Source organism: Thamnophis sirtalis, unplaced genomic scaffold (assembly GCF_051295495.1).
Source record: "Thamnophis sirtalis isolate CommonGarterSnake01/CBP01778 unplaced genomic scaffold, rThaSir2_p1.2 scaffold_14, whole genome shotgun sequence".
Classification (NCBI taxonomy): Eukaryota; Metazoa; Chordata; class Lepidosauria; order Squamata; family Natricidae; genus Thamnophis; species Thamnophis sirtalis.
In genome coordinates, this window is record NW_028261394.1 from 46,070,815 (window position 1) to 46,096,291 (window position 25,477).

The 25,477-nt window shown below is 44.5% G+C and overlaps 1 protein-coding gene across 1 annotated transcript in view; it reads left to right on the forward strand.

Annotated features, from left to right (window-relative positions):
• The window catches only part of CDH13 (cadherin 13), a 493,491-nt gene that overhangs the window by 418,631 nt on the left and 49,383 nt on the right, over positions 1–25,477 (forward strand). Inside the window, exons 9-10 of the mRNA XM_087729287.1 lie at positions 21,414–21,596; positions 22,254–22,507. Of these exons, the coding sequence (XP_087585413.1) occupies positions 21,414–21,596; positions 22,254–22,507 (437 nt within the window). The remainder of the gene's footprint in view (positions 1–21,413; positions 21,597–22,253; positions 22,508–25,477) is intronic.

Below are 25,477 nucleotides of genomic sequence, written 5' to 3' on the forward strand. Positions count from 1 at the left end.
GGGTTAGGGTTAGGTTAAGGGTTAGGGTTAGGTTTAGAGCGTTAGGGTTACATTTAGCGTTAGGTTAAGGGTTAGCGTTAGGTTTAGCGTTACGTTAACGGTTAGGTTTAGGGTTAGATTTAGGGTTAGGTTAAGGGTTAGGTTTAGGGTTAGGTTTAGGGTTAGGTTTAGGGTTAGGTTTGGGGGGGTTAGGGTAAGGTTTTCGCCTTTTTTTTACATTTTTCGATCACAGCACGATGTTTTCGTCGCGCTGTGATGACGTCAAATGCGCGCTTTCGTCGAGCGCGATTTTGTCCTCCGCGGTTTTGTGGTGGAACCAAAAAAACACAGGAATCATAGAATGGAAATTTCAGTTTTTCTTTCCGTTTTAGAAAGGGAAGTTGAACGAACAAGCAAATCTCCCAGGGCTGGAAATCTTGACAGTCATTTTAAGTCTGTCTCACATCCTGGGAGTGCTCCTGCACAACATTTGTGGTGGGGAGATATGGCTAGAGCCCAGCAGGAGAGACTTCAACATAATGGAAGATAAAATACAGCAACCTTCGTCAAGGCATCAGATCTTGCCCCCAAATAGTTCTGAATGAAGATGTATGAGTCAGAATCTTAATGCCGGTTTTTCCCTAAGGTGAGGTGGTTTTTTTTTATTTTTAAAAAAAATCATTTTAAGCCTATTTTGAATCTGACATTTTCCCATTTCTGCGTTACACGGCTTTAGCAAAGCACACGAAGCGCTTCTGGCAGGTTGATCTACCATAAATAAAATATCTTTTGCTTCAAAGAGACGGCCCTCTCCAACTAGTCTTCTCCAACCCCGTGAAAAGATAACAAATCTCATATATCGATCAGGTGTTATCATCTACGTTAGTGGTTTTTTTCCCCACTACGTTAGTGTTTTTGGTTGCTTTAAGAGCTGCGGACTTCAATTCCCAGCAGGCTGGCTGGGGAATTCTGGGAGTTGAAGTCCACACTTCTTAAAGCAGTCAAGGGCGAAACACACTGATCTCTTTCTCCTGAAAACATCCTTGTTCCCCGCCCCCTGGTTTCCCACACATAATCGCACACAAATATTTGTGGTGGCGCCGTGATGGTGCAGTGGGTTAGAGTGCAGTACTGCAGGCTACTTCTGCTGATTGCTAGTAGTTCAGCAGTTCAAGTCCCACCGACTCAAGGTTGACTCAGCCTTCCATCCTTCCGAGGTGGGTAAAATGAGGACCCAGATTGTTGTGGGCTATAGGATGACACTGTAAACTGCTAAGAGAGGGCTGTGAAGCACTGTGAAACAATATGTAAATCTAAGTACTATTGCTAGTCCTTCCTTCCTTCCTTCCTTCCTTCCTTCCTTCCTTCCTTCCTTCCTTCCTTCCTTCCTTCCTTCCTTCTGTTGTGGCACAGTAGTTAGAATGCACTAGTTCAGCAGTTCAATCCTGACCGGCTCAAGGCTACTTCTGCTGACTGCCGGCTGCCTGCAATTTGGCAGTTCAAATCTCACCAGGCTCAAGGTTGACTCAGCCTTCCATCCTTCCGAGGTCGGTAAAATGAGGACCCAGATTGTTGTGGGTAAGAGACTGACTCTGTAAACCGCTTAGAGAGGGCTGTAAAAACCCTGTAAAGCAGTATATAAGTCTAAGTGCTATTGCTATGAATTGCCCTGTGCTTTTTAGGAAGTTGGTGTCAAAGTCATTGGGCATCACTTGGCAAAGACGGGTGCCAAGATGGTTATATCTTCTACTCTTTCTGAAACAATCACGGGAGGTTTTACAGCATTGCAGTTTGCTCAGCGGGTTTGAAAAGAAAGATTTCAATCAGGCCAGGGTGATTAATTTAAAGGGAATGAAGTGCTACGTCTTTCTTTTATGTTCTCGGAGTGATCGATGGGAGAGACTATATTCGTACAGGTTTGCTTCCCCTTAAAAGGCGAAAAATTAAATTGGGATACGAACACAAATTTCATCTTATCAATTTGGGGGGGGGGGGGAGGCGTACTTCGACAAGGGTAAGGGAAGGCTTTGCAGCTATTCATTTATTTTAATAAAGCCAACCCACAGGATACGTGTAATCCCTTTTCGAGCTCGCAGCCAATTGTGGTTTTAGCTAATGCAATTCTATTATAGCCTGATTATAGCCTAAAACACTACCTCAAAAAAAAGTGTAGAATCAATCAATTTTGCTCCCTGACATCAACTATTAAGGAGAGACAGGTGTGAGCAAGAGTGAGATTAGAAGATAGATTGACAAGTTCTGCCAAATTAGTCTTGGACAGGTTTAAATATGTCCCCACATTTCTCAGCCCTGGCTCAGATTTGTTCCATGAAGTCGCACGGTTCAGGGACGGTGCTGCTATTGTCAATAGAAATGTGTGCAGAAAAATCTTCTTGATGTTTTTTTTGTTTGACAGCAAAGGTGTAGCTAGAAAAACTTCTACACTGGCCACACTGGACTACTGCAATGCGCTCTACATGGGGCAGCCCTTGAAGAGTATTCAGAGACTTTAACTCGTCCAGAACGCAGCCGCGCGAGCGATTGTGGGTGCACCTCGGTACACCCACGTTACACTTATCCTCCGCGAGCTGCACTGGTTACCGATCAGTCTCCAGATACGCTTCAAGGTGCTAGTCGTAACTTATAAAGCCCTTCATGGTATTGGACCTGGGTACTTGAGAGACCGCCTGCTGCCAATTACCTCCCAAAGACCCATTAGATCACACAGGGTTGGCCTCCTGCGGGTGCCATCTACCAGCCAATGCCATCTGGCTACTACCCGGGGGAGGGCCTTCTCTGTTGCAGCTCCGGCCCTTTGGAACGAACTCCCCGCAGAGATTCGGACCCTCACCTCTCTCCAGGCCTTCCGAAAAGCCGTCAAAACCTGGCTTTGTCGGCAGGCCTGGGGGTGATGAGTTCCCTCCCCTCTCGACATGTATGGTTGTGCGACTGTTGCCTACTTTTATTATGTGTATTTTGTCTTTTATGTTCCCCCTTTTTTTCCCCTTTGAATTGTTCGCCGCCCTGAGTCCTCCCGGAGAAGGGCGGCATACAAATAATAAAATACCAATACCAATACCAATAAGAATGAGGAGTTTTTTTTTCTAGCTACACCTCTCCTGTCAAACCAAGTTTCCTTCATATGGAAGTAGAAAGTACCAATAAAGAAGAATATTTGTAACTCAGGGTTGAAATGGGGGCCCCTTGGTGCTCTTCTCTGGATGAGAAGCAAAACAATGAGAAACTCCATAGACTCTTTATTGGTAGATAATAATGTGTGTGTGTGTGCATGCGTGTGTGCATGAGAGAGAGAAAGAGAGACATGGGGGAGAGAAATTCTTGGATGAGAAGCTAAATATCTTCAAAGAAAAATCAGAAAGTCCAGTTGCCTCTTGAAAAAGCACCTTTGAGACAACCATGACCTGGAAGATGGAGAATCTCCATAGATGTTTCTGTTCTAGCTTTTTGATTGTCCCTTTAGAATGGTATGTAGATGTTGCTTACCTCCATATGCTTGTCGATGGCTGATTTCTTGCAGACGTTTCATTACCCAACTACGTAACATCATCAGTGCTAGAAGAGAGTGGAATTGGGGTGGGGGGAGGAGAGGGCTGTGGATTCCTTTTTAACAGATTTAACAGAGTTGGAAGGCACCTAGTAGGTCATCTAGTCCAACCCCACAAGCGGGAGACCCTACACCATTTCTGACGGATGGAAGTCCAGTCTCTTCTTGAAAGCCTCCAGTGATGAATCTCCCACAACTTCTAAAGGCAAACTATTCCGTTGCTTGATATAGAGCCGAGGTGGCGCAGTGGGTAGAGTGCAGTACTGCACGCCACTTCAGCTGACTGCTATCTGCAGTTCAGCGGTTCAAATCTCACCGGCTCAAGGTTGACTCAGCCTTCCATCCTTCCGAGGTGGGTAAAATGAGGACCCAGATTGTTGGGGGCAATATGCTGACTCTGTAAACCGCTTAGAGAGGGCTGAAAGCCCTATGAAGCGGTATATAAGTCTAACTGCTATTGCTATTGCTATTGATTGTTCTCACTGTCAGGAAAACCAGAATTCTGATTTTCATTCAAGAAAATCTGGGTTTGCTCTTTTAAGTTTTTGTCATAACTATCAAATCAACCTCGCCTTCGATGCCCACAAAAGATTCCCTCCCATTTGATGCTGCTTGACAAACATTTCCAACCATACTTCCATCCCTGGGGAGATGTGGGGGGGGGGGAGACAGGTGTGCAGAATACAGCTGGCTGAATTAATTTCTGCTGACTACAGTGTAGCCTTTGAATGTGAATGTGGAGATAATTGCAAATTACCGCTGTTGTTGGAAGCTTAAATCCACCCCTTGCCCCCCCCTCCCCCAATCCCTGTTGTTCTCAGGTGCTTCGTGGGGAGGAGAAACTCAATCATGCAACAGCCTGTTAGGAAAATGGGGATTAAACCATTTCATAGCATCCGGTTTTAACTCAGGAAAAGCTACATAAAGAGGGTCATTGAGGACAAGGCAGTTGTTCACTCTGGAGACAGGATGACAAAAGACCTTTGGGTCATGTGGCTGATTTACAAATAAATACAAATACAATAGCAGAGTCAGAAGGGACCTTGGAGGTCTTCTAGTCCAACCCCCTGCCTAGGCAGGAAACCCTATACCATTTCAGACAAATGGCTATCCAACATCTTAAAAACTTCCAGTGTTGGGGCATTCACAACTTCTGGAGGCAACTTCTGTTCCACTGATTAATTGTTCTCACTGTCAGGAAATTTCTCCTCAGTTCTAAGCTGCTTCTCTCCTTGATTAGTTTCCACCCATTGCTTCTTGTTCTACCCTCGGGTGCTTTGGAGAATAGCTTGACTCCCTCTTCTTTGTGGCAACCCCTGAGATATTGGAACACTGCTATCATGTCTCTTCTAGTCCTTCTTTTCATTAAACTAGACATACCCAGTTCCTGCAACCGTTCTTGATATGTTTTAGACTCCAATCCCCTAATCATCTTTGTTGCTCTTCTCTGCACTCTTTCTAGAGTCTCCACATCTTTTCTACATCGTGGCAGCCAAAACTGAATGCAGTATTCCAAGTGTGGCCTTACCAAGGCCTTAAAAAGTAGTACTAACACTTCACGTGATCTTGATTCTATCCCTCTGTTGATGCAGCCTAGAACTGTGTTGGCTTTTTTGGCAGCTGCTGCACACAGCTGGCTCCTATTTAAATGGTTGTCTACTAGGACTCCAAGATCCCTCTCACAGTTACTACTATTGAGCAAAGTACCACCTATACTGTCCCTGTGCATTTCGTTTTTCTTGCCTAAATGTAGAACCTTACTCTTTTCACCATTGAATTTCATTTTATTAGATAGTACTATTTGTTTTGGTCTGGTCTAAAGAATGTAATAGTAGGTGGAAAAGACCTTGTGAGAATGGTGTAGGGTCTCCTGCTTGATCAAGGGGTTGGACTAGAAGATCTCCAAGGTCCCTTCCAGCTCTATTATTCTGTTATAGCGGAAGCATCAAAGTGTGACTTAATGATTATGCAGCTCCGGTAGCTTTTGAAATCCAAACTCAATTGAGTTTCTTAGCACTTGCCCTGCTTTCTCCACCAGGAAGCTCCGAAATGCTGTTTTTCATAATAAACTCAAGCCAAACTGCCTGTTATGATTACTTTTTAATGAAACCTATTCCCCACAGACGTCTGACTGATATCAATATTTCCATCTTCTCAGAGTCAAAGCAGACCGTTGATGTTTTTTTTTGTCAGCCTAGATATTTTAAGTTGCATCCTTCTGCCATTCAATATCTTTTTCGATTACATTTTATTGGTTTCATTGTGTCTTATGCTTATATATCCAATTTTTTTGGGGGGGGGAGCTTGGTTGACGTCTTGGGCATCTTTTGCTGAATATTGTTCAAATTAATATTCTGTAGGGTTGTAGTTGCAAAGGTTGAAAGGTTTCTAGCTCTCTTGTCCCCTCACAAAAGATCACTTTGGACGTCCAACCTGTGATCTCCATGTCATCATCTGAGTTTGCATGAGTAAGTGAAATTGCGGTCATCCAGGAAGACATATTTGGTTTTATTCTTTATCCGTCCATAGGACATCAGAGTCCTGGGCTTTTATTTTGTAGACCAGTAGATGCCTTGGTTTTAAAAAGTCACCAATACTCTTTTCAAACAGAACAGAAACTGTCGGGAGAGTGGGAACGAGAAATTGGGAGGCCATTTTGAACACGGAATGCTCTTACTTAAGTTTCCCTTTCATCTTCAATTCGTTGCGTGTCAGATAGACAGGACCAAAGGCCACTGGAGAAAGAAGTGGTGGGTAGAGGCTTTGATTCTGCAAAATAAAAACTCTGTTCAACCATTTGAGGGGGGGGGAGGCAAGCATTGTTTGTGTGTCAGTGTGTGTGTGTGTGTGTGTGTCGGTGTCGGTGTCATCCTCTACATTCTGTGCATCCCATGCATTGCCAAAAAGGCTATTAGAGTTGTTAACCTTATTTTACAAAGTTTCTTCTCCAGTAACACTGTATTGCTAACTAGGGCATACAAAACCTTTGCTAGACCAATTCTCGAATACAGTTCGTCTGCCTAGAATCCACACTGTACATCGGGCGTTAATACAATTGAACGGGTCCAGAGGTATTTCACGAGAATAGTCCTCCACTCCCCTGTTCCCAATAGAATCCCTTTCGCCACCAGGCTCGAAATTTTGGGCTTGGACAACCTGGAACTACGCCGTCTACAGTTAGACCTAAGTGTAGTACACAAAATTGTCTGCTACAATGTCCTACCTGTCAACGACTAGTTCAGCTTCAACCACAATAATACACGGGCAAACAATAGGTACAAACTCAAGGTAAACCGCTCCAAACTCGATTGCAGAAAATACGACTTCAGCAACAGAGGGGTCAACGCCTGGAATGCTCTACCTGACTCTGTTGTTACATCCTCAAACCCCTGTAACTTTAACCTTAAACTATCTAGCGTGGACCTCACCCCACTCCTAAGAGGTCTGTAACGGGGCGTGCATAAGCGCCCCAGCATACCTGCTGTCCCTGTCCTATTGTCCCCCTTTATTCGTACCCATTTCCTGTGTTCGTGTCCATGTTTATAATTATACCTGTTATCTCATGCATGTTTGACAAACTATATGCATAAATAAATCCGGTTGCTGAAATGAGCTCTTTCTGAGATCTCGCGAGCCAAGATCACATTGCCATGAAAAAGGCTTTGCTTGATTGTATTATTTTATTTCTGCCTCCCAGCGCTGACTCCTGTTTCCTTCTTCCCCAACACCTCCCGACCAAGTCCTTGAGCTCTTGAGTGAAAGCATTGCAGTAATTAAGTAGATTACTCCCTCAGAATAGTAAATGAGAAATTAAGCAAAAAGTGTTCAACCGCCAGCGCTCCAGAATTCCAAGCAGATTTGGTGACGTTATCCGAATCCGTTTCTTGAACTGCATCGCTAGCTAAATTGATTGAATTAAACATGCTTCGTGATGCTGGCTAACCTTTGACCCATCCGGTTACTTGGAATAATCAAGAGGCTAATTATCCCTAGGACGAACAGTACTTTGAAGACTTGGGGACACGACTGGGTTCAGAGAACCTACACGGGTATTAATCAAGATGTCAGGAAAAGGCCGAAGTACCAGAGGACCATTACAATGCAGTTACACAAGTTAGATGATCCATAAATCCCCAGACTGTCTGGAAGCAGGTAGCCCACTCACCCATTGCGCAGGTAGAAAAGAGAAGTCAGTTTAAAGCAGAACCAGAGGAATGAAAGCATGAGATCCACCTTTAGATGCATTTGGTGATGTAGGCAGTGATAGGATTCAATTTTTTTTTTAGTACCGGTTCTCTGGGCGTGGCTTGGTGGGTGCGGCTGGGTGGGCATGTGAGTGGGTGGGTATGGCCAACTCAATGTCACTCCCACCCCGTGACCCGACAAAAGCGTGCTGACAAAACCGCATCGCTAAAACCACGACGTCATCAATGCGCCGACAACAGTGCGGTGACAACAGCGCGGAGACAGAAGGGCGCTTTACAACAGCGTGGCGACAGAAAGCCAATTTAACTTAAGGTAAGGGTTATGTTTAGGGTTAGGTTTAGGGTTAGGTTTAGCATTATGTTTAGGGTTAGGGTTAGCGTTACGTTTAGGGTTAGGGTTAGTGTTATGTTTAGGGTTAGATTTAGGGTTAGGGTTAGGTTTAGTTTTACAGCGCCGCGCTGTTGTCGGCGTGATTCAGTGCTCATTCATCAGAGCGCTTTAGAACTCGCGGTTTTGTCACCGCGGTTTAGTTGGGCACAGTTTTGTTGGTGAACCCTCCCACCCATCCCTAGATGGGCGATTGATGGGTTTCCCTGACTTAATTCTGTCAGTTTCTGCTGTTTATTGACTTGATTCAGTGTGTATCGGCTGCATTCTAGTTTCGACTGCAAAGTGGAGCTATTAACTGAAGGGGGGAGAGAGGGAGGGAGGGAGGAAGGGAAAGAGGGAGAGAGAGAGAGAGACCCCTCCTGCACTTTATTTTTAATCAGTTCTCCAAACTGCATAAGGAATTAACTAACGGTTTGGGAGAACCAGCTGAATCCCAGCTGTGGATGTAGGGGAAGGAATGGCAAAACTGGGATAGAATTAAAAGAGGGATCAGCATGGAATCCCTATGCAGTCACAAGCAAACTATGAGTCCAACTGCCTTTGAATTCCATTGACCCTTATCTAACCCCCAGCATGTGCTGACTCTTAGTTGAGGAGATTCATGACTTAACACTAAATCAATTTAATTGGACCTTCATGGGCAGACCTGGTCTTTTGTACCTGAGAGGTGGATGTCATTTGTGTCATCTGAAGAAGCCAAGGTCCAGTTTCTTTATAGCATAAACATACATTCCATGAGTTCTTCCTAAGAAGTTTCGGCTTCTTCTCTTTTAATCACCTTTTCCTTATTCTCTTTTCTTTGCTGTTTTTTGAAGTGCTTCAAAGAAAGACTTTCACATCCCCTTCCTTCCCTTTGGCAACGGATACACTGCTTGGGTGATTAAACCGGTCTCCAGAAACTTTACGAAGTTTATGTTGCAATTGTTGCATCCCTAACTTGATCCCTAAATAAGAGCCGTGGTGACACAGTGGTTAGAGTGCAGTACTGCAGGCTAGTTCTGCTGCCTGCTGGCTGCCTGCAGTTTGGCAGTTTGAATCCCACCAGGCTCAAGGTTGACTCAGCCTTCCATCCTTCTGAAGTGGGTAAAATGAGGATCCAGATTGTTGGGGGCAAGAGGCTGACTCTGTAAAAACACTTAGAGAAAGCTGTAAAGCATTGTGAAGTGGTATATAAGTCAATGTACTGTTGCTATTGAAATAATCTCTTAAAAATTTACAACTCGTGCAAGTGAGTTGGAACGATCTCCCCATGGAGATTCGTACCCTCACCACCCTCCAGACCTTCCGCACAGCCCTCAAGATCTGGCTATCCCGTCAGGCCTGGGGTTAAAGATTATAATCCGTCCCCGCCCGAATGATGAATGTTGCTCTAGTTTTTAATTATGTATTGTTCTATACGTCATTGTATGTACCCCCTCCTACATAAGTTGTAAGCCGCCCTGAGTCCCCTATAAATAAACTTATACTAAATACTAAATACTAAGTGGAAGATTGCAAATGTCCTAGGAAATTTCTGCTCTCGGTCAACTACTATCAAGGTCACCAAGATCATTTCATTGATTATAATTCCTCTCATCTGAATTTCCCTTGGTTTGATGGGGTTGACGTTCTCCAAATGTTCTGCTTTTTTTTTTAACGGAACAAAAATGTTTACGTTTTGAAATAGGTAACGTTAAAAGTCACCCTTTCCCAACCAGGAAAAGATAAGAGAAGATGAGGATGATGAATGTGGATGATAAAAACATCAGTGGAGAAAGGGGACGAACAGAACAGCCTTGATGACCTACTTACAAACACTCCCTTCTGACTACCAAGCTGTTGATATGAGAGGAGGGGGATTCTGAAGGGGCTTGGCTGGATTTCTAATTCATCAGAGAGCACTAACCGAAGGAAATAATTTTTCTCACTTGAAACATGAGAGAGGGAGAGAGGGAGGGAGGGAGGAAATGGGGGAGGGAGAGAGAAAGAGAAGGAAAGAGAGGGAGAGAAAGAGGAGAGAGTGGGAGGGAGAGAGGGGAGAGAGGAGAAGAAAAGTAGGAGAGGGAGAGAGGGAAGAGAGAAAGAGGAGAGGAATGGTAGGAGAGAGAGGGAAGAGAAAGAAAGAGAGGAGAGAGAGGAGAGAGGAAAGGTAGGGGAGAGAGAGGGAAAGAGAGAGAGAGGAAAGGTAGAGAGAGGGAGAGAGGGAGGGAGGAGAGAGGGGAGGGAGAGAGAAAGAGGAGGAAAGAGAGAGGAGTGGGAGGGAGAGAGGGGAGAGAGGAGAAGAAAAGTAGGAGAGGGAGAGAGGGAAGAGAGAAGGAGGAGAGGAATGGTAGGAGAGAGAGGGAAGAGAAAGAAAAAGAGGAGAGAGAGGAGAGAGGAAAGGTAGGGGAGAGAGTGGGAAAGAGAGAGAGGAGAGGAAAGGTAGAGAGAGGGGGGAGAGAGAAAGGAGAGAAAGGAAAGAGAGAGAAAGAGGGAGATAGTGGGGCAAGAGGAAAGATAGGAGAGAGGGGTGGGAGAGAGATGTCCAATCTCATATATTTACCAGTTGAAAATTGTTGAGATTACAGCGCAAAGTTTTATTGTTGATGAAAAATCCATAAAACAAGCCACCTCCTTTAACCCGAACTTGATCCCTGTTGATGAGGTGGACATGGATACGTTAGAAAAAAACAAGACCCATCCCCTGCTATAATCCAATTTGTGTCAATGTGTTCGATGGCTGCATTGTGCACTTCATGGAAAGCACCTAGATCCCAGCCTCACTGATGGCAAATTTACTGGAACAAATCAATTCGAAAATTGAAATTACTTTCCGGGTGGGTTGAAAGAGAAATTGCTTCACCTACCTAGGCATTTCCATGGCAGGAGGACTGGTTGGCTTCCTTCTCCTTGCATTTATGTCACTGGGATTCTCCAGTCTCGTTCTGATGAAAACTCAGGGCAACAGAGGCAGTTCGTTAGATTCCCTATGAAGGAGTTGAGCCCCGAATTGCTATTGTCTTCAAAAGTTGAAGTAAGGTGAAGTCATTGTTGTCGATGATGTGTACGCTGAGCACTTTCCCCCCGTGTAAAATACGTTCCGTCAAAGAACTCTCAAAAAATGGGTACAACTGTGAACAATTATTCTTCAGTTGTATCCAGGGGTGGGTTTCAACCGGTTCGCGGCGGTCCCCGCGAACCGGTTGGTCGGCGAACCCGGAAGTAAGTAACTTCCGGGAACGGCGAAGGGCCCACCCGCCTACCTGCGCTCCTTACCGGTCTTTGAAGGCTTCTGCGCTTCCACGCAGGCGCATGGCACATACAGCTCCTGCGCGATTCTCCGCGAGCAGTTGGATGGCACATATAGCGCCTGCGCGAGTCTCCGCGAGCAGCTGGAGCATCGCGCAGGCGCTAAGACGCATGCGTGAACTGCGCGCATGCACGAGGATGCCGCCAGCCCCGTTCCAATCGAACCGGTTGGAACAGGATTAGCAACCCACCCCTGGTTGTATCCATCTCAATCAAAAGAAGGATTAGGGGTGACATGATAACAGTGTTCCAATATCTAAGGGCTGCCACAACAAAAAGAAGATCAACCTATCCCCCAAAGCACCTGAAGGCAAGACAAGAAGCAATTGATGGAAACTAATCAAGGAGAGAAGCAATGGGACAGGGAGGGCAATTCATCAGTGGAACAATTTGTTTCCAGAAGTTGTGGATGCTCCATCTCTGGAGTTTTTTTAAGAAGAGATCGGAGCAATTATTTGTCTGAGATGCTATAGGGCCTCCTGTTTGACCAGGCCAGTTGGACTAGAAGACCTCTAAGTTCCCTTCCAACTCTGGTATTCTTTTATTCTGTTCATAATCTTAATTCCAGACTCCCCGCCCTTCCTCCTCTCCCCAAAAACCCTGTGTTTTCTGCAGATGACTCAGTGGAGTCACTAGACTCCATTAATAACAGGATGTAAATGAGAGAGGACTCTTGCATGAAAAAGGAAGCAACAAGCATCAGATATTGTCTAGTTTGATGAAAAGAAGGACTAGGGAAGACATGATAGCATCTTCCAATATCTCGGGGGCTGCCACAAAGAAGAGGGAGTCATGCTATTCTCCAAGGCACCTGAGGGTAGAACAAGAAGCAATAGGTGGAAACTAATCAAGGAGAGAAGCAACTTAGAACTAAGGAGAAACTTCCTGACAGTTAGAACAATTAATCAGTGGAACAACTTGCCTCCAGAAGTTGTGAATGCTCCAACACTGGAAGTTTTTAGGAAGAGATTGGCCAACCATTTATCTGAAGTGGTGTAGGGTTTCCTGCCTAAGCAGGGGGTTGGACTGGAAGACCTCCTAGATCCCTTCATATTATTCTGTTCTGTTCCATTCTACTCTACTCCATTCCATTCACATTTGGATAAGACCGGTCAACTGTAAGACACCAGGCTTACACAGCATCCTTCTGTTCCCAGGAGGCTAACTGATTGTCTCCCCAAGCAATTAATTTGTCTCATTTTATTTATTGTTTAGTTTACATAATTTATAATCTGCCCTCATCAAGAGACCGAGCCATCATACATCGGTCTTAGAGCCCGTGTCCTTTTTCTCTTGACACAATCCAAGCAATTCTTCTTCAGGCTGGTTGTCTCCTAGCAAGGATCCTTTTCAAGAGCATTTGAGCTGAACGGATCTTTTGGAGAAATGGCCTACACAGAGACTCTCATGTCATTCCGATGAACCCCACAATAAATTGCTCGATGTTTCAGCCGCGTAGTTGCTGCTTCCACTATCTTTCCCCGTGTTGAATATAATGGTAAACTGATCATTAATAGCAGAAATCAAGCAAGAGGGAAAGAGTCTTTGATAGCAAGCGGGAAACTCCGAAAGAGAAAACTTCGGCAACTGAGGCTAGCCGGGGACGACAGAAATGACAGCCCCATGCAGTTAGCATCAACGAAACACTATGAATCCTTCAAGATGGGAAGCCAAAGCGATAACAAGCAATGACAGGAAATTATCCTTTCATCAGCCAGCAATGTGGATGTCAGCTAAGAGTGGGATCATTGGGGAAGATGTCCTTGTTCCCTATCAGCAAGAGCTTTTGCAAGAATCACTGGCTTTGCATTCCGTGTTTCGCTTTAGCATACAACAGCACGAGAGTCGTAGACTTTGTCATCCTTGCAAAGATGGATTCGACAGATGCTGGCAACAGGCGGCGTTGCCAAAATCATGTTGCTTCTGAATTTAACAGAACAACAGAGTCGGAAAGTGTGCCTGGAATCCACACTGTATATCAGGCATTAATATGATCAAGCGAGTCCGGAGGTTTTCATGAGAAGAGTCCTCCACTCCTCTGCTCGCAATAGAATACCTTATGCCACCAGGCTTGAAATTTTGGGCCTGGACAACCTTGAATGATTAAAGTCTGACCTAAGTATAATACACAAAATTGTCTGCTACAACGTCCTACCTGTCAATGACTACTTCAGATTCAACTGCAATAATATATGGGCAAACAATAGATACAAACTCAAGGCAAACCGCTCCAAAGTCAATGGCAGAAGATACGACTTCAGCAACAGAGTGGTCAACACTTGGAATGCTCTACCTGTCTCTGTTGTTACTTCCCCAAATCCCCATAAGTTTAATCTTTGACTGTCTACTGTCAACCTCACCCCATTCCTAAGAGGTGTTTAAGGGGCATGCATAAGTGCACCAGTGTGCCTACCATCCCTGTCCTACTGTCCCCATTTATTCGTACCCATTTCCTGTGTTCATATCCATGCCTATACTTACACCTGTTACCTCGTACATGTATGAATGAATGAATGAATGAATGAATGAATGAATGAATGAATGAATGAATGAATGAATGAATGAATGGGCTTGAAGGTCATCTAGTACAAACCCAATGCTCAGGCAGGGAACCCTATATCATTGGCTGTCCAATCTCTTCTTAAAATCCTCCATTGATGGAGCACTCACAACTTCTGGAGGCAACTTCTGTTCCACTGGTTAATTGTTCTCACTGTCAGGAAATTTCTCCTTTGTTCTATGTTGGTTCTCTCTTTGATTTCTTTCCGTCCATTGCTTCTTGTCCTGCCTTTAGAAACTTTCAAGAATAGGTTGACCTCCTCATCTTTGTAGGATCCCGTCAAATATCAGAGCACTGGGAAAATGTCCCAGAGCTTTCAGAGTTGATCTCAGCAGGGGACATCTCAAGAACATTCAGTTTTACCAGGGACGTGGTGACTCAATGGCTAAGACACTGAGCTTGTCGATCAGAACGGTCGGCCGTTTGGTGGTTCGAATCCCTAGTGCTGAATAACGGAGTGAGCTCCCATGACTTGTCCCAACTTCTGCCATCCTAGCAGTTCAAAAGCACGTAAAAATGCGAGGAGAAAAATAGGGACCACCTTTGATGGGAAGGGAACAGCGTTCCATGTGCCTTTGGTGTTGAGTCATGCCGGCCACATGACCACGGAGACATCTTCGGACAGTGCTGACTCTTTGGCTTTGAAATAGAGATGAGCACCACCCCCTAAAGTCAAGAATGACTAGCACATATATGGGAGGTGAATCTTTACCTTATCATTCGGTTCCATTGTCATCTGGGAAGAGTGAGCATGAGGATTCTGATCATTCTCGGCCCCCTGGCCTTCATTTTGAAAAGTGATGACTAAACCCTACTTTCCTGAAGATTTTTGGTTTCGGGGGAATGCGGTTGCTGCACAGCGTGGCTCACCTTCAATATTTCTTTAAAGAGAAATTGAATGTTTTCCTCTGCCCTTATTTATATAAGCCTGTAATCTTCCATCGTTCAGCCAAATACATCGTTGTATATCAAACCACCCAAGAGCTCAAAAGCTTAAAGAAACACGATAAATGTTGGTTTCTGCAAAGAAAGGCGAGATTTGAAAGGAAAATGTGGAAAGAGAGGGGAACGAGAAGCCCATTGCTTTACCCAATTCCATTAGCAGTAAATCACTGGTGTATTTATAGCCGAGAGAATAGATTTAGCAATGTTACCTCTTGGTGGGGGGGGGGAATATATTATAGCCCTTTGTCTTGGTTTTTCCTTCCTCCCACCCCCACCCCCACCCCACTCCAAGTGTGACAAAAATCACTCAGCCTTTCCCAAACCTCTAAGGCAGAGGGAGGATCAAGGGTTTGCAAATAGCCATGATTTTCGAAAACAAACCAACGCAGCTCAGCTGCAACAATTTTGCCAGGGGACCACTAAGGAGATACAGATTAGACAAACCCATCTTGGCTTTTGGCTAGTGAATTTATGCAAACCTTCCCAGAAATCAATGGGCAGGATCGAAAGGGCAACGAGGGATTATGCATCGAAGAGACAGGGGAAGGGACTTCATAGGAGTTTATCAAATCCACAGATTTCTTTGCAAACGGGGAGGGAAAGCCGAGGATTTTCTTCTTTAAAATAAAACAACAGCAAGAGAAGATAGAGGATGTTTGATCTTAAAAGTAAAGCGTTTACTGTAAAATGTATTTATTTGCTTTGTTTGTCAAACAGGTAAAAGATAACAGATGTAGGTATAAATGTTAAGTAGGAACACAGTAAATGGGTACGAATAAATGGAGACAGTAGCACAGGGATAGTAGCAATAGCAATAGCAGTTAGACTTATATACCGCTTCATAGGGCTTTCAGCCCTCTCTAAGCGGTTTACGGAGTCAGCATATTGCCCCCAACAATCCGGGTCCTCATTTCACCCACCTCGGAAGGATGGAAGGCTGAGTCAACCTTGAGCCAGTGAGATTTGAACAGCCGAACTGCAATAGCAATAGCAATAGCAGTTAGACTTATATACCGCTTCATAGGGCTTTCAGCCCTCTCTAAGCGGTTTACAGAGTCAGCATATCGCCCCCAACAATCCGGGTCCTCATTTCACCCACCTCGGAAGGATGGAAGGCTGAGTCAACCTTGAGCCGGTGAGATTTGAACCGCTGAACTGCAGATAACAGCCAGCTGAAGTGGCTGCAGTACAGCACTCTAACCACTGCGCCACCTCGGCTCTTTTTTTAGTAGGCACACTGGTGCGCTTATGCATGCCCCCCCCTTATGGACCTCTTAGGAATGCGGGGAGGCCGACAGTAGACAATCTTAGGTTAAAAATATGGGGGGAGAATAAAAACACAACGTGTGACAGGACACCCCAAACCTTTCAGCTGAGAAAACAAAAGCAAGAGATTTTCAGATTTATGCAAAGTGACGAGGCGTTTTAATTTGGCGGTTCAACCAGCCTTTTCAGCATGTGGAGTCCTTAATGTGTGAAAAGCTTTAGCTCTTGTTATTCCAGACTGTCTTTCTTCTTGTTGCTCCCGTTGTTGCTCTTAGGGACTATTTTCTTTTAGCTGCATCGGCAACGAAGTATAAGGCAAAAATTAATTCCTTCCAAAAAGGAGCAGAACTGTTTCTGCAATCTCAAGCCTCAAAGGCAGATGTGTCTAATCTGAAATGGCTATTTTGGGGTAGTGTGAAGTACATTGCACCGGTTGAGGTACTGTTTGACTTAGTTGTTGTTAGTTGCGAAGTCCTGTCCAACCCATCGCGATCCCATGGACAATGTTCCTCCAGACCTTCCTGTCCTCTACCATCCTCTGGAGCCCATTTAAGCTCAGGCCTATTGCTTCGGTGACTCCATCCAGCCACCTCCTTCTCTGTCATCCCTTTCTTCTCTTGCCCTCAATCTTTCCCAGCATGAGGCTCGTCTCCAGGGAGTCCTTCTTCCTTCTCATTAGGTGGCCAAAGTCTTTGAGTTTCCTCTTCAGGATCTGGCCTTCTAAAGAGCAGTCAGGGTTGATCTCCTCTAGGACTGACCGGTTGGATCGCCTTGCAGTCAAAGAAGATGAACGTTTGATGAACAGGAAGGGACGTATCATCTCCACTTCCATTTCGACATGCACGTATCCTAACTCAGGCCCCCCATATTCTCAAGATGCAGGTTCAAATGGGCAAATCTTCCATTCTCACAAAGTCCCCTTTGTGTGTATTTGACGCAGGTGTGAAATTTTTGCACAGAGCTGCCACTTGCTTGGTATGAAATGAATCATTCTATTATTTAAGTGGCATGTCTTGACAGAAAAAGCTTTTTGGTTGACAGGTGAACAAGCATACATTCACTGACCCAGTTAAAAAAAACCTTCTGAAGGTTGGACCTGAGATATTCTGTTGCTGAATGACAGCCTTTTGACAGATCTTGATGGCAAGGGGTTAAATACATCTATTTTATCATCTCTTTTATCCTCCAGAGTTGGTGGTGCTTTGGGATGTGCAGATATTAAAGATTAATACAATCAATTAACATGTACTCTAATCATTTCTAATGCCACTGGGGAGTTGACTCAATTCCGTCTAGCCACTTTTTGCAACTTACATACTATAAAGAGGGTGTTGTGCTGAGATTTGTGTGGTATTTTGAAGCATGGTGTTTGTGAGATCCAACACTATATAAACAGACTCAGTTGCATTGTTGTTTCCTTTATTTGTATGCCGCCCTATTCCCTGGGGGGACTCAGGGTGGCTCACAATTCAAAAAAAAGGGGGGGGAGACAAACAGTAGACAATACAACATGTTAAAAAAAAAGAGCACAACAGTCACACAGTTCGGGTGGGGCTACAATCTTAACCCCAGGCCAGCCGGGACAGCCAGATCTTTAAAGCGGCGCGGAAGGACTGGAGGGTGGTGAGGGTCCATGGGGAGTTCGTTCCAAAGGGTCGGAGCAGCCACCGAGAAGGCTCTCCTCCGGGTAGTTGCCAGTCTGCACTGGCTGAAAGATGGAATTCGGAGGAGGCCTAATCGATGCGATCGTATCGGTCTAGTGGAGGTAATTGGCAGTAGGCGGTCTCTGCATTAACACACACAATTGTTGTAATGGCTTTTTAAAGCAACCGAATCTCCCCCCACCCCTCCAAGCTTGTTTAGAAGCCTGGGAAAAGACACGGCTGCTTTAAAGAGATGTTTTGCTCGCTCTCTTACTCATTCCAAATGCCTTTTAAAAATCATTTTCAAAGTATGCCCAGCCTTGATATGTATGTGGCGATCTGAATCAGGAGCTCTTCATTCTTTGGATATTACAGCTATCCCTTGGTTCAAGGAAGAACCTGCAATTTGCAAGCAAAAAGGACTTGATTCCAAGTGATATTAAACATCCTGAAAACTCACTCCCAATCAGATGATTGAGATTGAGAGATTGAGATGCTTTATTTGTATGCCGCCCTTTTCCCTGGGGGGACTCACGGCGGCTCACAACTCAAGGGGAGGGAGGACAAACAAGTCATAAACATGAAAAACGATACATCATTAAAAACACAACAGTCATGCAATTCGAGTGGGGTTGAAATCTTTAGTCCCAGGCCTGTCGGGACAGCCAGGACTTAAGGGCTACGCAGAAGGCCTGGAGGGTGGTGAGGGTACGAATCTCCACGGGGAGTTCGTTCCAGAGGGTCAGAGCAGCCACCGAGAAGGCTCTCCTCCGGGTAGTTGCCAGCCGACATTGGCCGGCTGATGGAATTCGGAGGAGGCCTAATCTATGGGATCGTATCGGCCTAGTGGAGGTTATTGGCAGTAGGCGGTCTCTCAAGTACCCAGATCCAATACCATGTAGGGCTTTGTAGATGACAAGTAGCACCTTGAAGCGCACACGGAGATCAACAGGCAGCCAGTGCAGCTCACGGAGGATAGGTGTTACGTGGGTGAAACGAGGCGCACCCACGATCGCTCGCGCGGCCGCATTCTGGACCAGCTGAAGTCGCCAAATACTCTTCAAGGGCAGCCCCGTGTAGAGCACATTGCAGTACTCCAGCCTAGAGGTCACAAGGGCACGAGTGACTGTTGTGAGGGCCTCCCGGTTCAGGGTAATGATGCTGTTGACGATGGGTCATTATAAGCCACCTCTTACTTTATAGTTTATTTATATTATTCTTAGCAAGTGAAATATCCACCCCGCCCCCTGAGAGGGTGCAACAATATTTCAAATCACAAAACGCAATTAAAAACGGGAACAAGATCAAACCAGGTTATTTTTAAACTCTTTTCCCCCCCCCAATTCAGGTAGGAATAAGGTACCACTTTTTACATTAGTTTAGCACAGTTTCATTATAGATTTTCTTTTCTTGACAATCCGAAGCTGTTGGGCTCTTGTTTTCTCATTTCTGCTTCCTCCGCCTGAAAGCGGGCGGAGGGGGAGATATTGGAAAAAATGATATTGCTGTGAAACCCTTCAATCGGCTAGATGGGAACTCTGCAGTTTTTAATATCTTCCAGACCGTTCCTGTTATTTTCATCCCATTCAACTGGAAAGTTGAGTTGAATTGAATTTTATTATTTGTATGCTGCCCTTCTCCAGGAGGGACTCAGGGTGGCGAACAACTCAAAAGGTGAAAAAGGGGAACATAGAACAGAATACAAGTAATTAAAATAACCAAGAATCACACAACCATACATGTCGAGAGGGGAGGGAACTCATCAACCCCAGGCCTGCCGGCAAAGCCAGGTTTTGATGGCTTTTCGGAAGGCCTGGAGAGAGGTGAGGGTCCGAATCCCTGCGGGGAGTTCATTCCAGAGGGCCGGAGCTGCCACAGAGAAGGCCCTCCCCCGGGTGGTAGCCAGGTGGCATTGGCTGGTGGACGGGACCCAGAGGAGGCCGACCCTGTGACAGGTGAAGTAGTACCTGGATTACATTGTCTGTGGCAATGATGGCTAAATTTTTTTCTCATCGCGTGCCGAAAGCATATTAATGGGGGTGCAACAGCATGCACACGCGTGCTCACACCCATAATGCAATGTGCGCATGACACCCTCTACGCATGCGTGCATGGCCCCCCTTGCACCCGGTTTTGGGCCTAGCGGGCTTCCCTGCAGCCTCCCGGGACCAAAAACGGGCTGCAGGAGGCACTGTCCCTCACACTCCCCCTGCCCACCATGCAAGCATGCGCAACCCCACTCCCCACGGATATGCATGCATCTCCCGCATGCACTCTGGCCCTCGTGCATACATGGCAAAGACCCGAAAAACAGCTGGCCTCACAAGAGGCATGGAGCTGAACTGGGTTAACGGCACGTGTGCCCGCAGAGAGGATCCCGAATGCCACCTGTGGCACACGTCTTAAATCAGAGTTTCTCATAAACCCAACCTGTCGCTTTCATACACCCCTTCTTCTCCCCCTCCAACTTTCCTTTCTCCCTCCAACAATCACCCCTCCTACTTCCCTTTCCCCTCCTATCTTCCTTTCTCACTTATGATGAGTTGTGTTTAGGTTGGTTTTTTTTATTATTATATTATTATTATTGCAAATATTCAGTATATATAAGTGAATGTACAAAATTGAAAATGAAAATGAATAAAACATTTGAAATTAAATCAGAGTTTCTCAACCTTGGTGACTTTAAGATGTGTAGACTTCAACTCCCAGAACTATCTAGCAAACATGTTAGTTAGGGAATTCTGGGAGTTGAAGTCCACTCCTCTTAAAGTTGCCAAAGTTGAAAAACGTTGGCTTAAATAATTCCAGTGTTATCTTTTCCCCCCACAATATTTTAGTGTAACCGGACGGAGTATTTCCAATAGAAAGTGAAATAGAAAGTGGATGTGATATTATGGGAAATAAAAATTGAGATGATTTCTCCTTATTTCAATACAGAAGACCTTCTCATCCGTACAGGTCAAAAAGAACAAAGGCACATTATAACACACACACAAAAGATCAGCTAAATGTAGATTGCCTTTAAAACACCCCATTTTCAAATGCATTGAATATATTTTTCATTCCTGACCATTGCATTCTCAAGTACTCTAGCTTTATATTCTTGTTACTGGAATTTCTACATTTACAGAAGACAGAAAGAGAAATAGACTGCTTGATGGAGGTTTCAAAGGGAGTTTTAGTCACAGTTTTCTTTCTCGGTAATCTTTCAAAAACAGAGATGCGTTATTTATTTGCCATATAATTTCAGCTTTATTTCAGCGTCATCCTACCCATCATTCGGATGCTTTGAATAATCATGTATACACCACATCATAGTGCTTTACAGCCCTCTCTAAGTGGTTTACAGAGAGAGCCTATTGCCCCCAACAATCTGGGTCCTCATTTTACCAACCTTGGAAGGATGGAAGGTTGAGTCAACCTTGAGATGGTCAGAATTGAACTGCTGACAGTCGGGAGTCAAATTAGGCTACAATATTGCATTCTAATCACTGCGCCACCCCGGCTCTTAATACCTTAGATAGGTTTATTTTAATGCTGGTGATGATGAGTTATTTAATGGTCCTAACATTCTTTCTTTCTTAATTTTGAGTTCCAAGCCACCGTGAAAGAGGGCATCACTGGTGTGATTGTGAATCTAACTGTTGAAGATCGAGATGATCCAGCCACGGCTGCATGGAAGGCGGTTTACACAATCATCAATGGCAATCCCGCCCAGAGCTTCGAAATCCACACCAATGCAGAGAACAACGAAGGGATGTTGTCTGTTGTCAAGGTAAGGGCGATGGAAAGGAGGAAGGCACCAACTTTTAACAGCTAAATTAGGAACCTAATTTCATATATTGTTCTTCACTCTTCTGGGCCAGGCTTCTCCAAGCAATGTCCTCTTAGATGTGTTGAGTTCCATTAACTCAACCAACAGATGTTACTGTGGAAAGTTGCTTTCAACAATACTCAACATCCACATACTCCTGATTCTCATACCTTAGAATCATAGACTCATGGGGTTGGAAGGGACCTTGGAGGTCTTCTAGTCCAACTCCCTATGCAAGGCAGGAGTCCTTATACCATCCTGGAAAAATGGTTGTCTAAACTTCTCTTGAAAACCTCCAGTGATGATGCACTTCTCAGTTTTCTTCTACCACACCAAGGACAGTACAAGTTAGACCTCAATTTATGACCCCAATTGGGATTGGAAAGTCCAGTTGCCTCTTGAAAAAGCACTTTTGGGACAACCATGACAGAGAATCTCCATATTCAATTAAGTGTATTAAGGTCCATAAAAGCTTATATGAAAGTAGATGGGACAGTCTCCAGGTTGCCACAAGACCTCTTAAATAAGAATAAAAGGGTCTCCTTAGCTGAAGGAACTTGTGATGCCATCCTTTCGTATATAGGAATGTGGACAATACTATACGTTCATGTCTTTCAGCCTTTGGATTATGAGATCTCAGCCTTCCACACGCTCCTGATCAAAGTAGAAAATGAAGATCTCTTGGTTCCAGATGTCCTGTATGACACCAGCTCCACAGCAACTGTTCAGATCACCGTTCTAGATGTTAACGAGGGGCCCATTTTCCACCCTAATCCAATGGCGGTCACCAAACAAGAGAACATTCCCATTGGAAGTGTTGTCTTAACCGCTAATGCCACTGATCCAGACACTCTGCAGCATCAAACTATAAGGTGAGTAGAAGGTTTTAACATTTCCTTTTACTACTAGTAGTAGTAGTAATAGTAGTATCACTATTACTATTTCTTGAATTTGTTCTCCAAAACAGCAAAACCCATCCCAAGTAGCCAACATCCTGTGTCTTAAGCAGTTTCAAAAGCCGTCTGTTAAATGTTGATCACACCTCCAAGGAAGACATTTGGCCACTGTCTTGTGTTTGAAAACTATGGAATCCAAATGAAGGCAAAAATGCATGTTCCATAAGGTTGCAGGATCCAATCTGGGTTGGTCCAGGGAACCAGAGATTTATTCTTTCAGACTAGAGCCCGTTTTCAGGGAACCTCTCTCTCATCCTCGCTCTATATCGTTCTAAAGCTCTTACCAAAGTCAGGTCTTCTTCTGATTCGCTCTCTTTTTCATGATTAGGTGTCAGGGTTCCAAGTAACACCCCCAAGGAAAGAGGACTCCGAGGCTTAAGTTTCCTCAAAGTTCCATTTTGTTAGAGATGTGTCATATTGGCACATCTGGGACAACCCGAATCTGAAAGCTTCCAGGTTTTCTCCACCCAAGTGAAAGTTCAAGTCCCTGCCCAGCACCCACATGTCCATCACATGATCCAATCTAGTATCATCCAAGCCAGGAGTTACCTCCCAGTCATCCCATCAAACTGCAGGGCCAGATGACCTTGGCTTTCTGAGAAAGAATGTTGTTATGGCTACATATCACCCACACTCTGTATAATCCCCCCTCCCATTTTCCCACTCTGCATCTCCTGGTGATTGGGCCAAAGTCACCCAGCCAACGTTCCTGGTTATGATGGGACTCGAACTCATGGTCTCCTTCTAGTTTCTAACCTGGTGCCTTAACCCACTAGACCAAACTGGCTCTCTATGTATGACATATATAACAATGACTTCTATCCAGCCCCTTTTTTTAAATGAACTAATTTGATCTCACTTCCAAAACTATGCACTTCAACTGGAGTGCCCAATACCCTTTGGTTTTAATTCTTTTAAAATCCCTACCCAGCACCCACATGTCCATCCCATGGTCCAACCAGGCATCGTCCCAACTGGAGATGCCTCCCAGCTATGCCACTCCAGGTTCAGGGCAAGATGTCCTTGACTCTCCGAGAAAGGAAAGTTATTATGACTATATCTATTTCCCATACTTCCTATAACCCCCCTTCCCATTTTCCCTCAGCATTAAGTACGGCAGGCCTGAAGGCCCAATGCAAAAGATGGCTTCCAGGCCTGACATCATGTTGCAAATGCAAAATTGCAGCCAGTAGTCATGGAGTTATAGAGTAGTCCTCTATAACTGTCTGGTTGGGTTCTGCAACCCACCAAGGCAGACACAGACACAGAGGATAATTAGAACTGCAGAATAAAAAACAATTATTACCAACCTGCCTTCCAATAAGGACCTGTACACTGCATGAGTCAAAATGAGGTCTCCTCGCATCCTGGACATAAATTGTTTCAACTCCTACCCTCAAAACAACACTATAGAGCACTGCACACCAAGACAACTAGACACAAGAAGAGTTTTTTTCCCCCAAAACCCCATCACTCTGCTAAACAAATCATCCCCTCACCACTGTCAAATTATTCACTAAGGCTACATTACTATTACTATTAGTCTTCTCATCGTTCCTATCACCCACCTCCTCCCACTTAGGACTGCAGGAGTGTAACTACGTTGCTTGTATCCTTATGATTTATATTGATATTGATTGTTTCCTGATTGCTTATTAGTAACCTATGACTATCACCAAGTGTTGCATCTTATGATTCATGACAAATGTATCTTGTCTTTTTATGTACATACTTGGCCAACAAAGAATTCTATTCTGTTCTGTTCTATTCTATTCTATTCTACTCTACTCTACTCTACTCTACTCTACTCTACTCTACTCTACTCTACTCTACTCTGTTCTTCATTCCAATATCTATTCTATTCTATTCCTATTTCTATTCTATTGTTTTTATTTGTTTCCTAATACGATTTGATAGCTTATTAGTAACCTTGACTATCACTAAGTGTTGTATCTTTTTATTCTTAATGAATGCGTTTTTATTCTCCTTATGTACATTGAGAGCAAATACACCAAAGACAATTTCCTTGTGTGTCTAATCACACTTGGCCAACAAAGAATTCTGTTCTGTTCTGTTCTGTTCTGTTCTGTTCTGTTCTATTCTATTCTATTCTATTCTATTCTATTCTACTCTACTCTACTCTACTCTACTCTACTCTACTCTACTCTACTCTATTCTATTCATACAAAGTCAGAAATGCTCATTAGCTTTGCAAATCATTTAGCCCAGCCAGAGAGCAAGGCAGAAATCTCCTTGGCTTCATCCCATGAGTTGAAGCCTTCACAGGGTTAGCCACCTTGAATAACAATGGGGCGGCAGCTGAAAGAGACATCTCAGGGATCATGACATTGCTTAGACCAGCTTGTACCACCAAGATTGGAATGAGACTTTTTTCCCCCTGTTCATTCCCCAGAGATGATGTTTTTGCTTGCCTCAGGCTGAAAAAGGAGCAATGATTTGCAACGTGAAAAACAAGTTCATGAGGCTTGGACAGATCCCACTTTCAAAGGGATATAGTTGCTAAGGCCACGAGTAGAACTGGAGAGAAGTGGTGGGAATATGAAAGAAATTGAGAAGGGGTAGAAGAGAAAATGCATAGCTCAGGGTTGAACTGTGGAGTCCTTGATGCTCTCTGAGCTCGGTTGTTTTCTTGCAGACATTTCATGGCCCAACTAGGTAGCATCATCAGTGCCAATAGGAAGTGGGGTTTGCTCTCATTTTATATACTAGTGTTGGTGGAAGTATTGACAAGGCAATTCTTCCGTTCATGCATCTTCGCTTGTAGTGTTGTGTATCTAGCGTGCAAAATAAATTTGATTCCAAGGTCAAGGGGAATTATCCTAAGGCACATGACCACATCAATTGAAATTTTTTTCCCCAGCATCC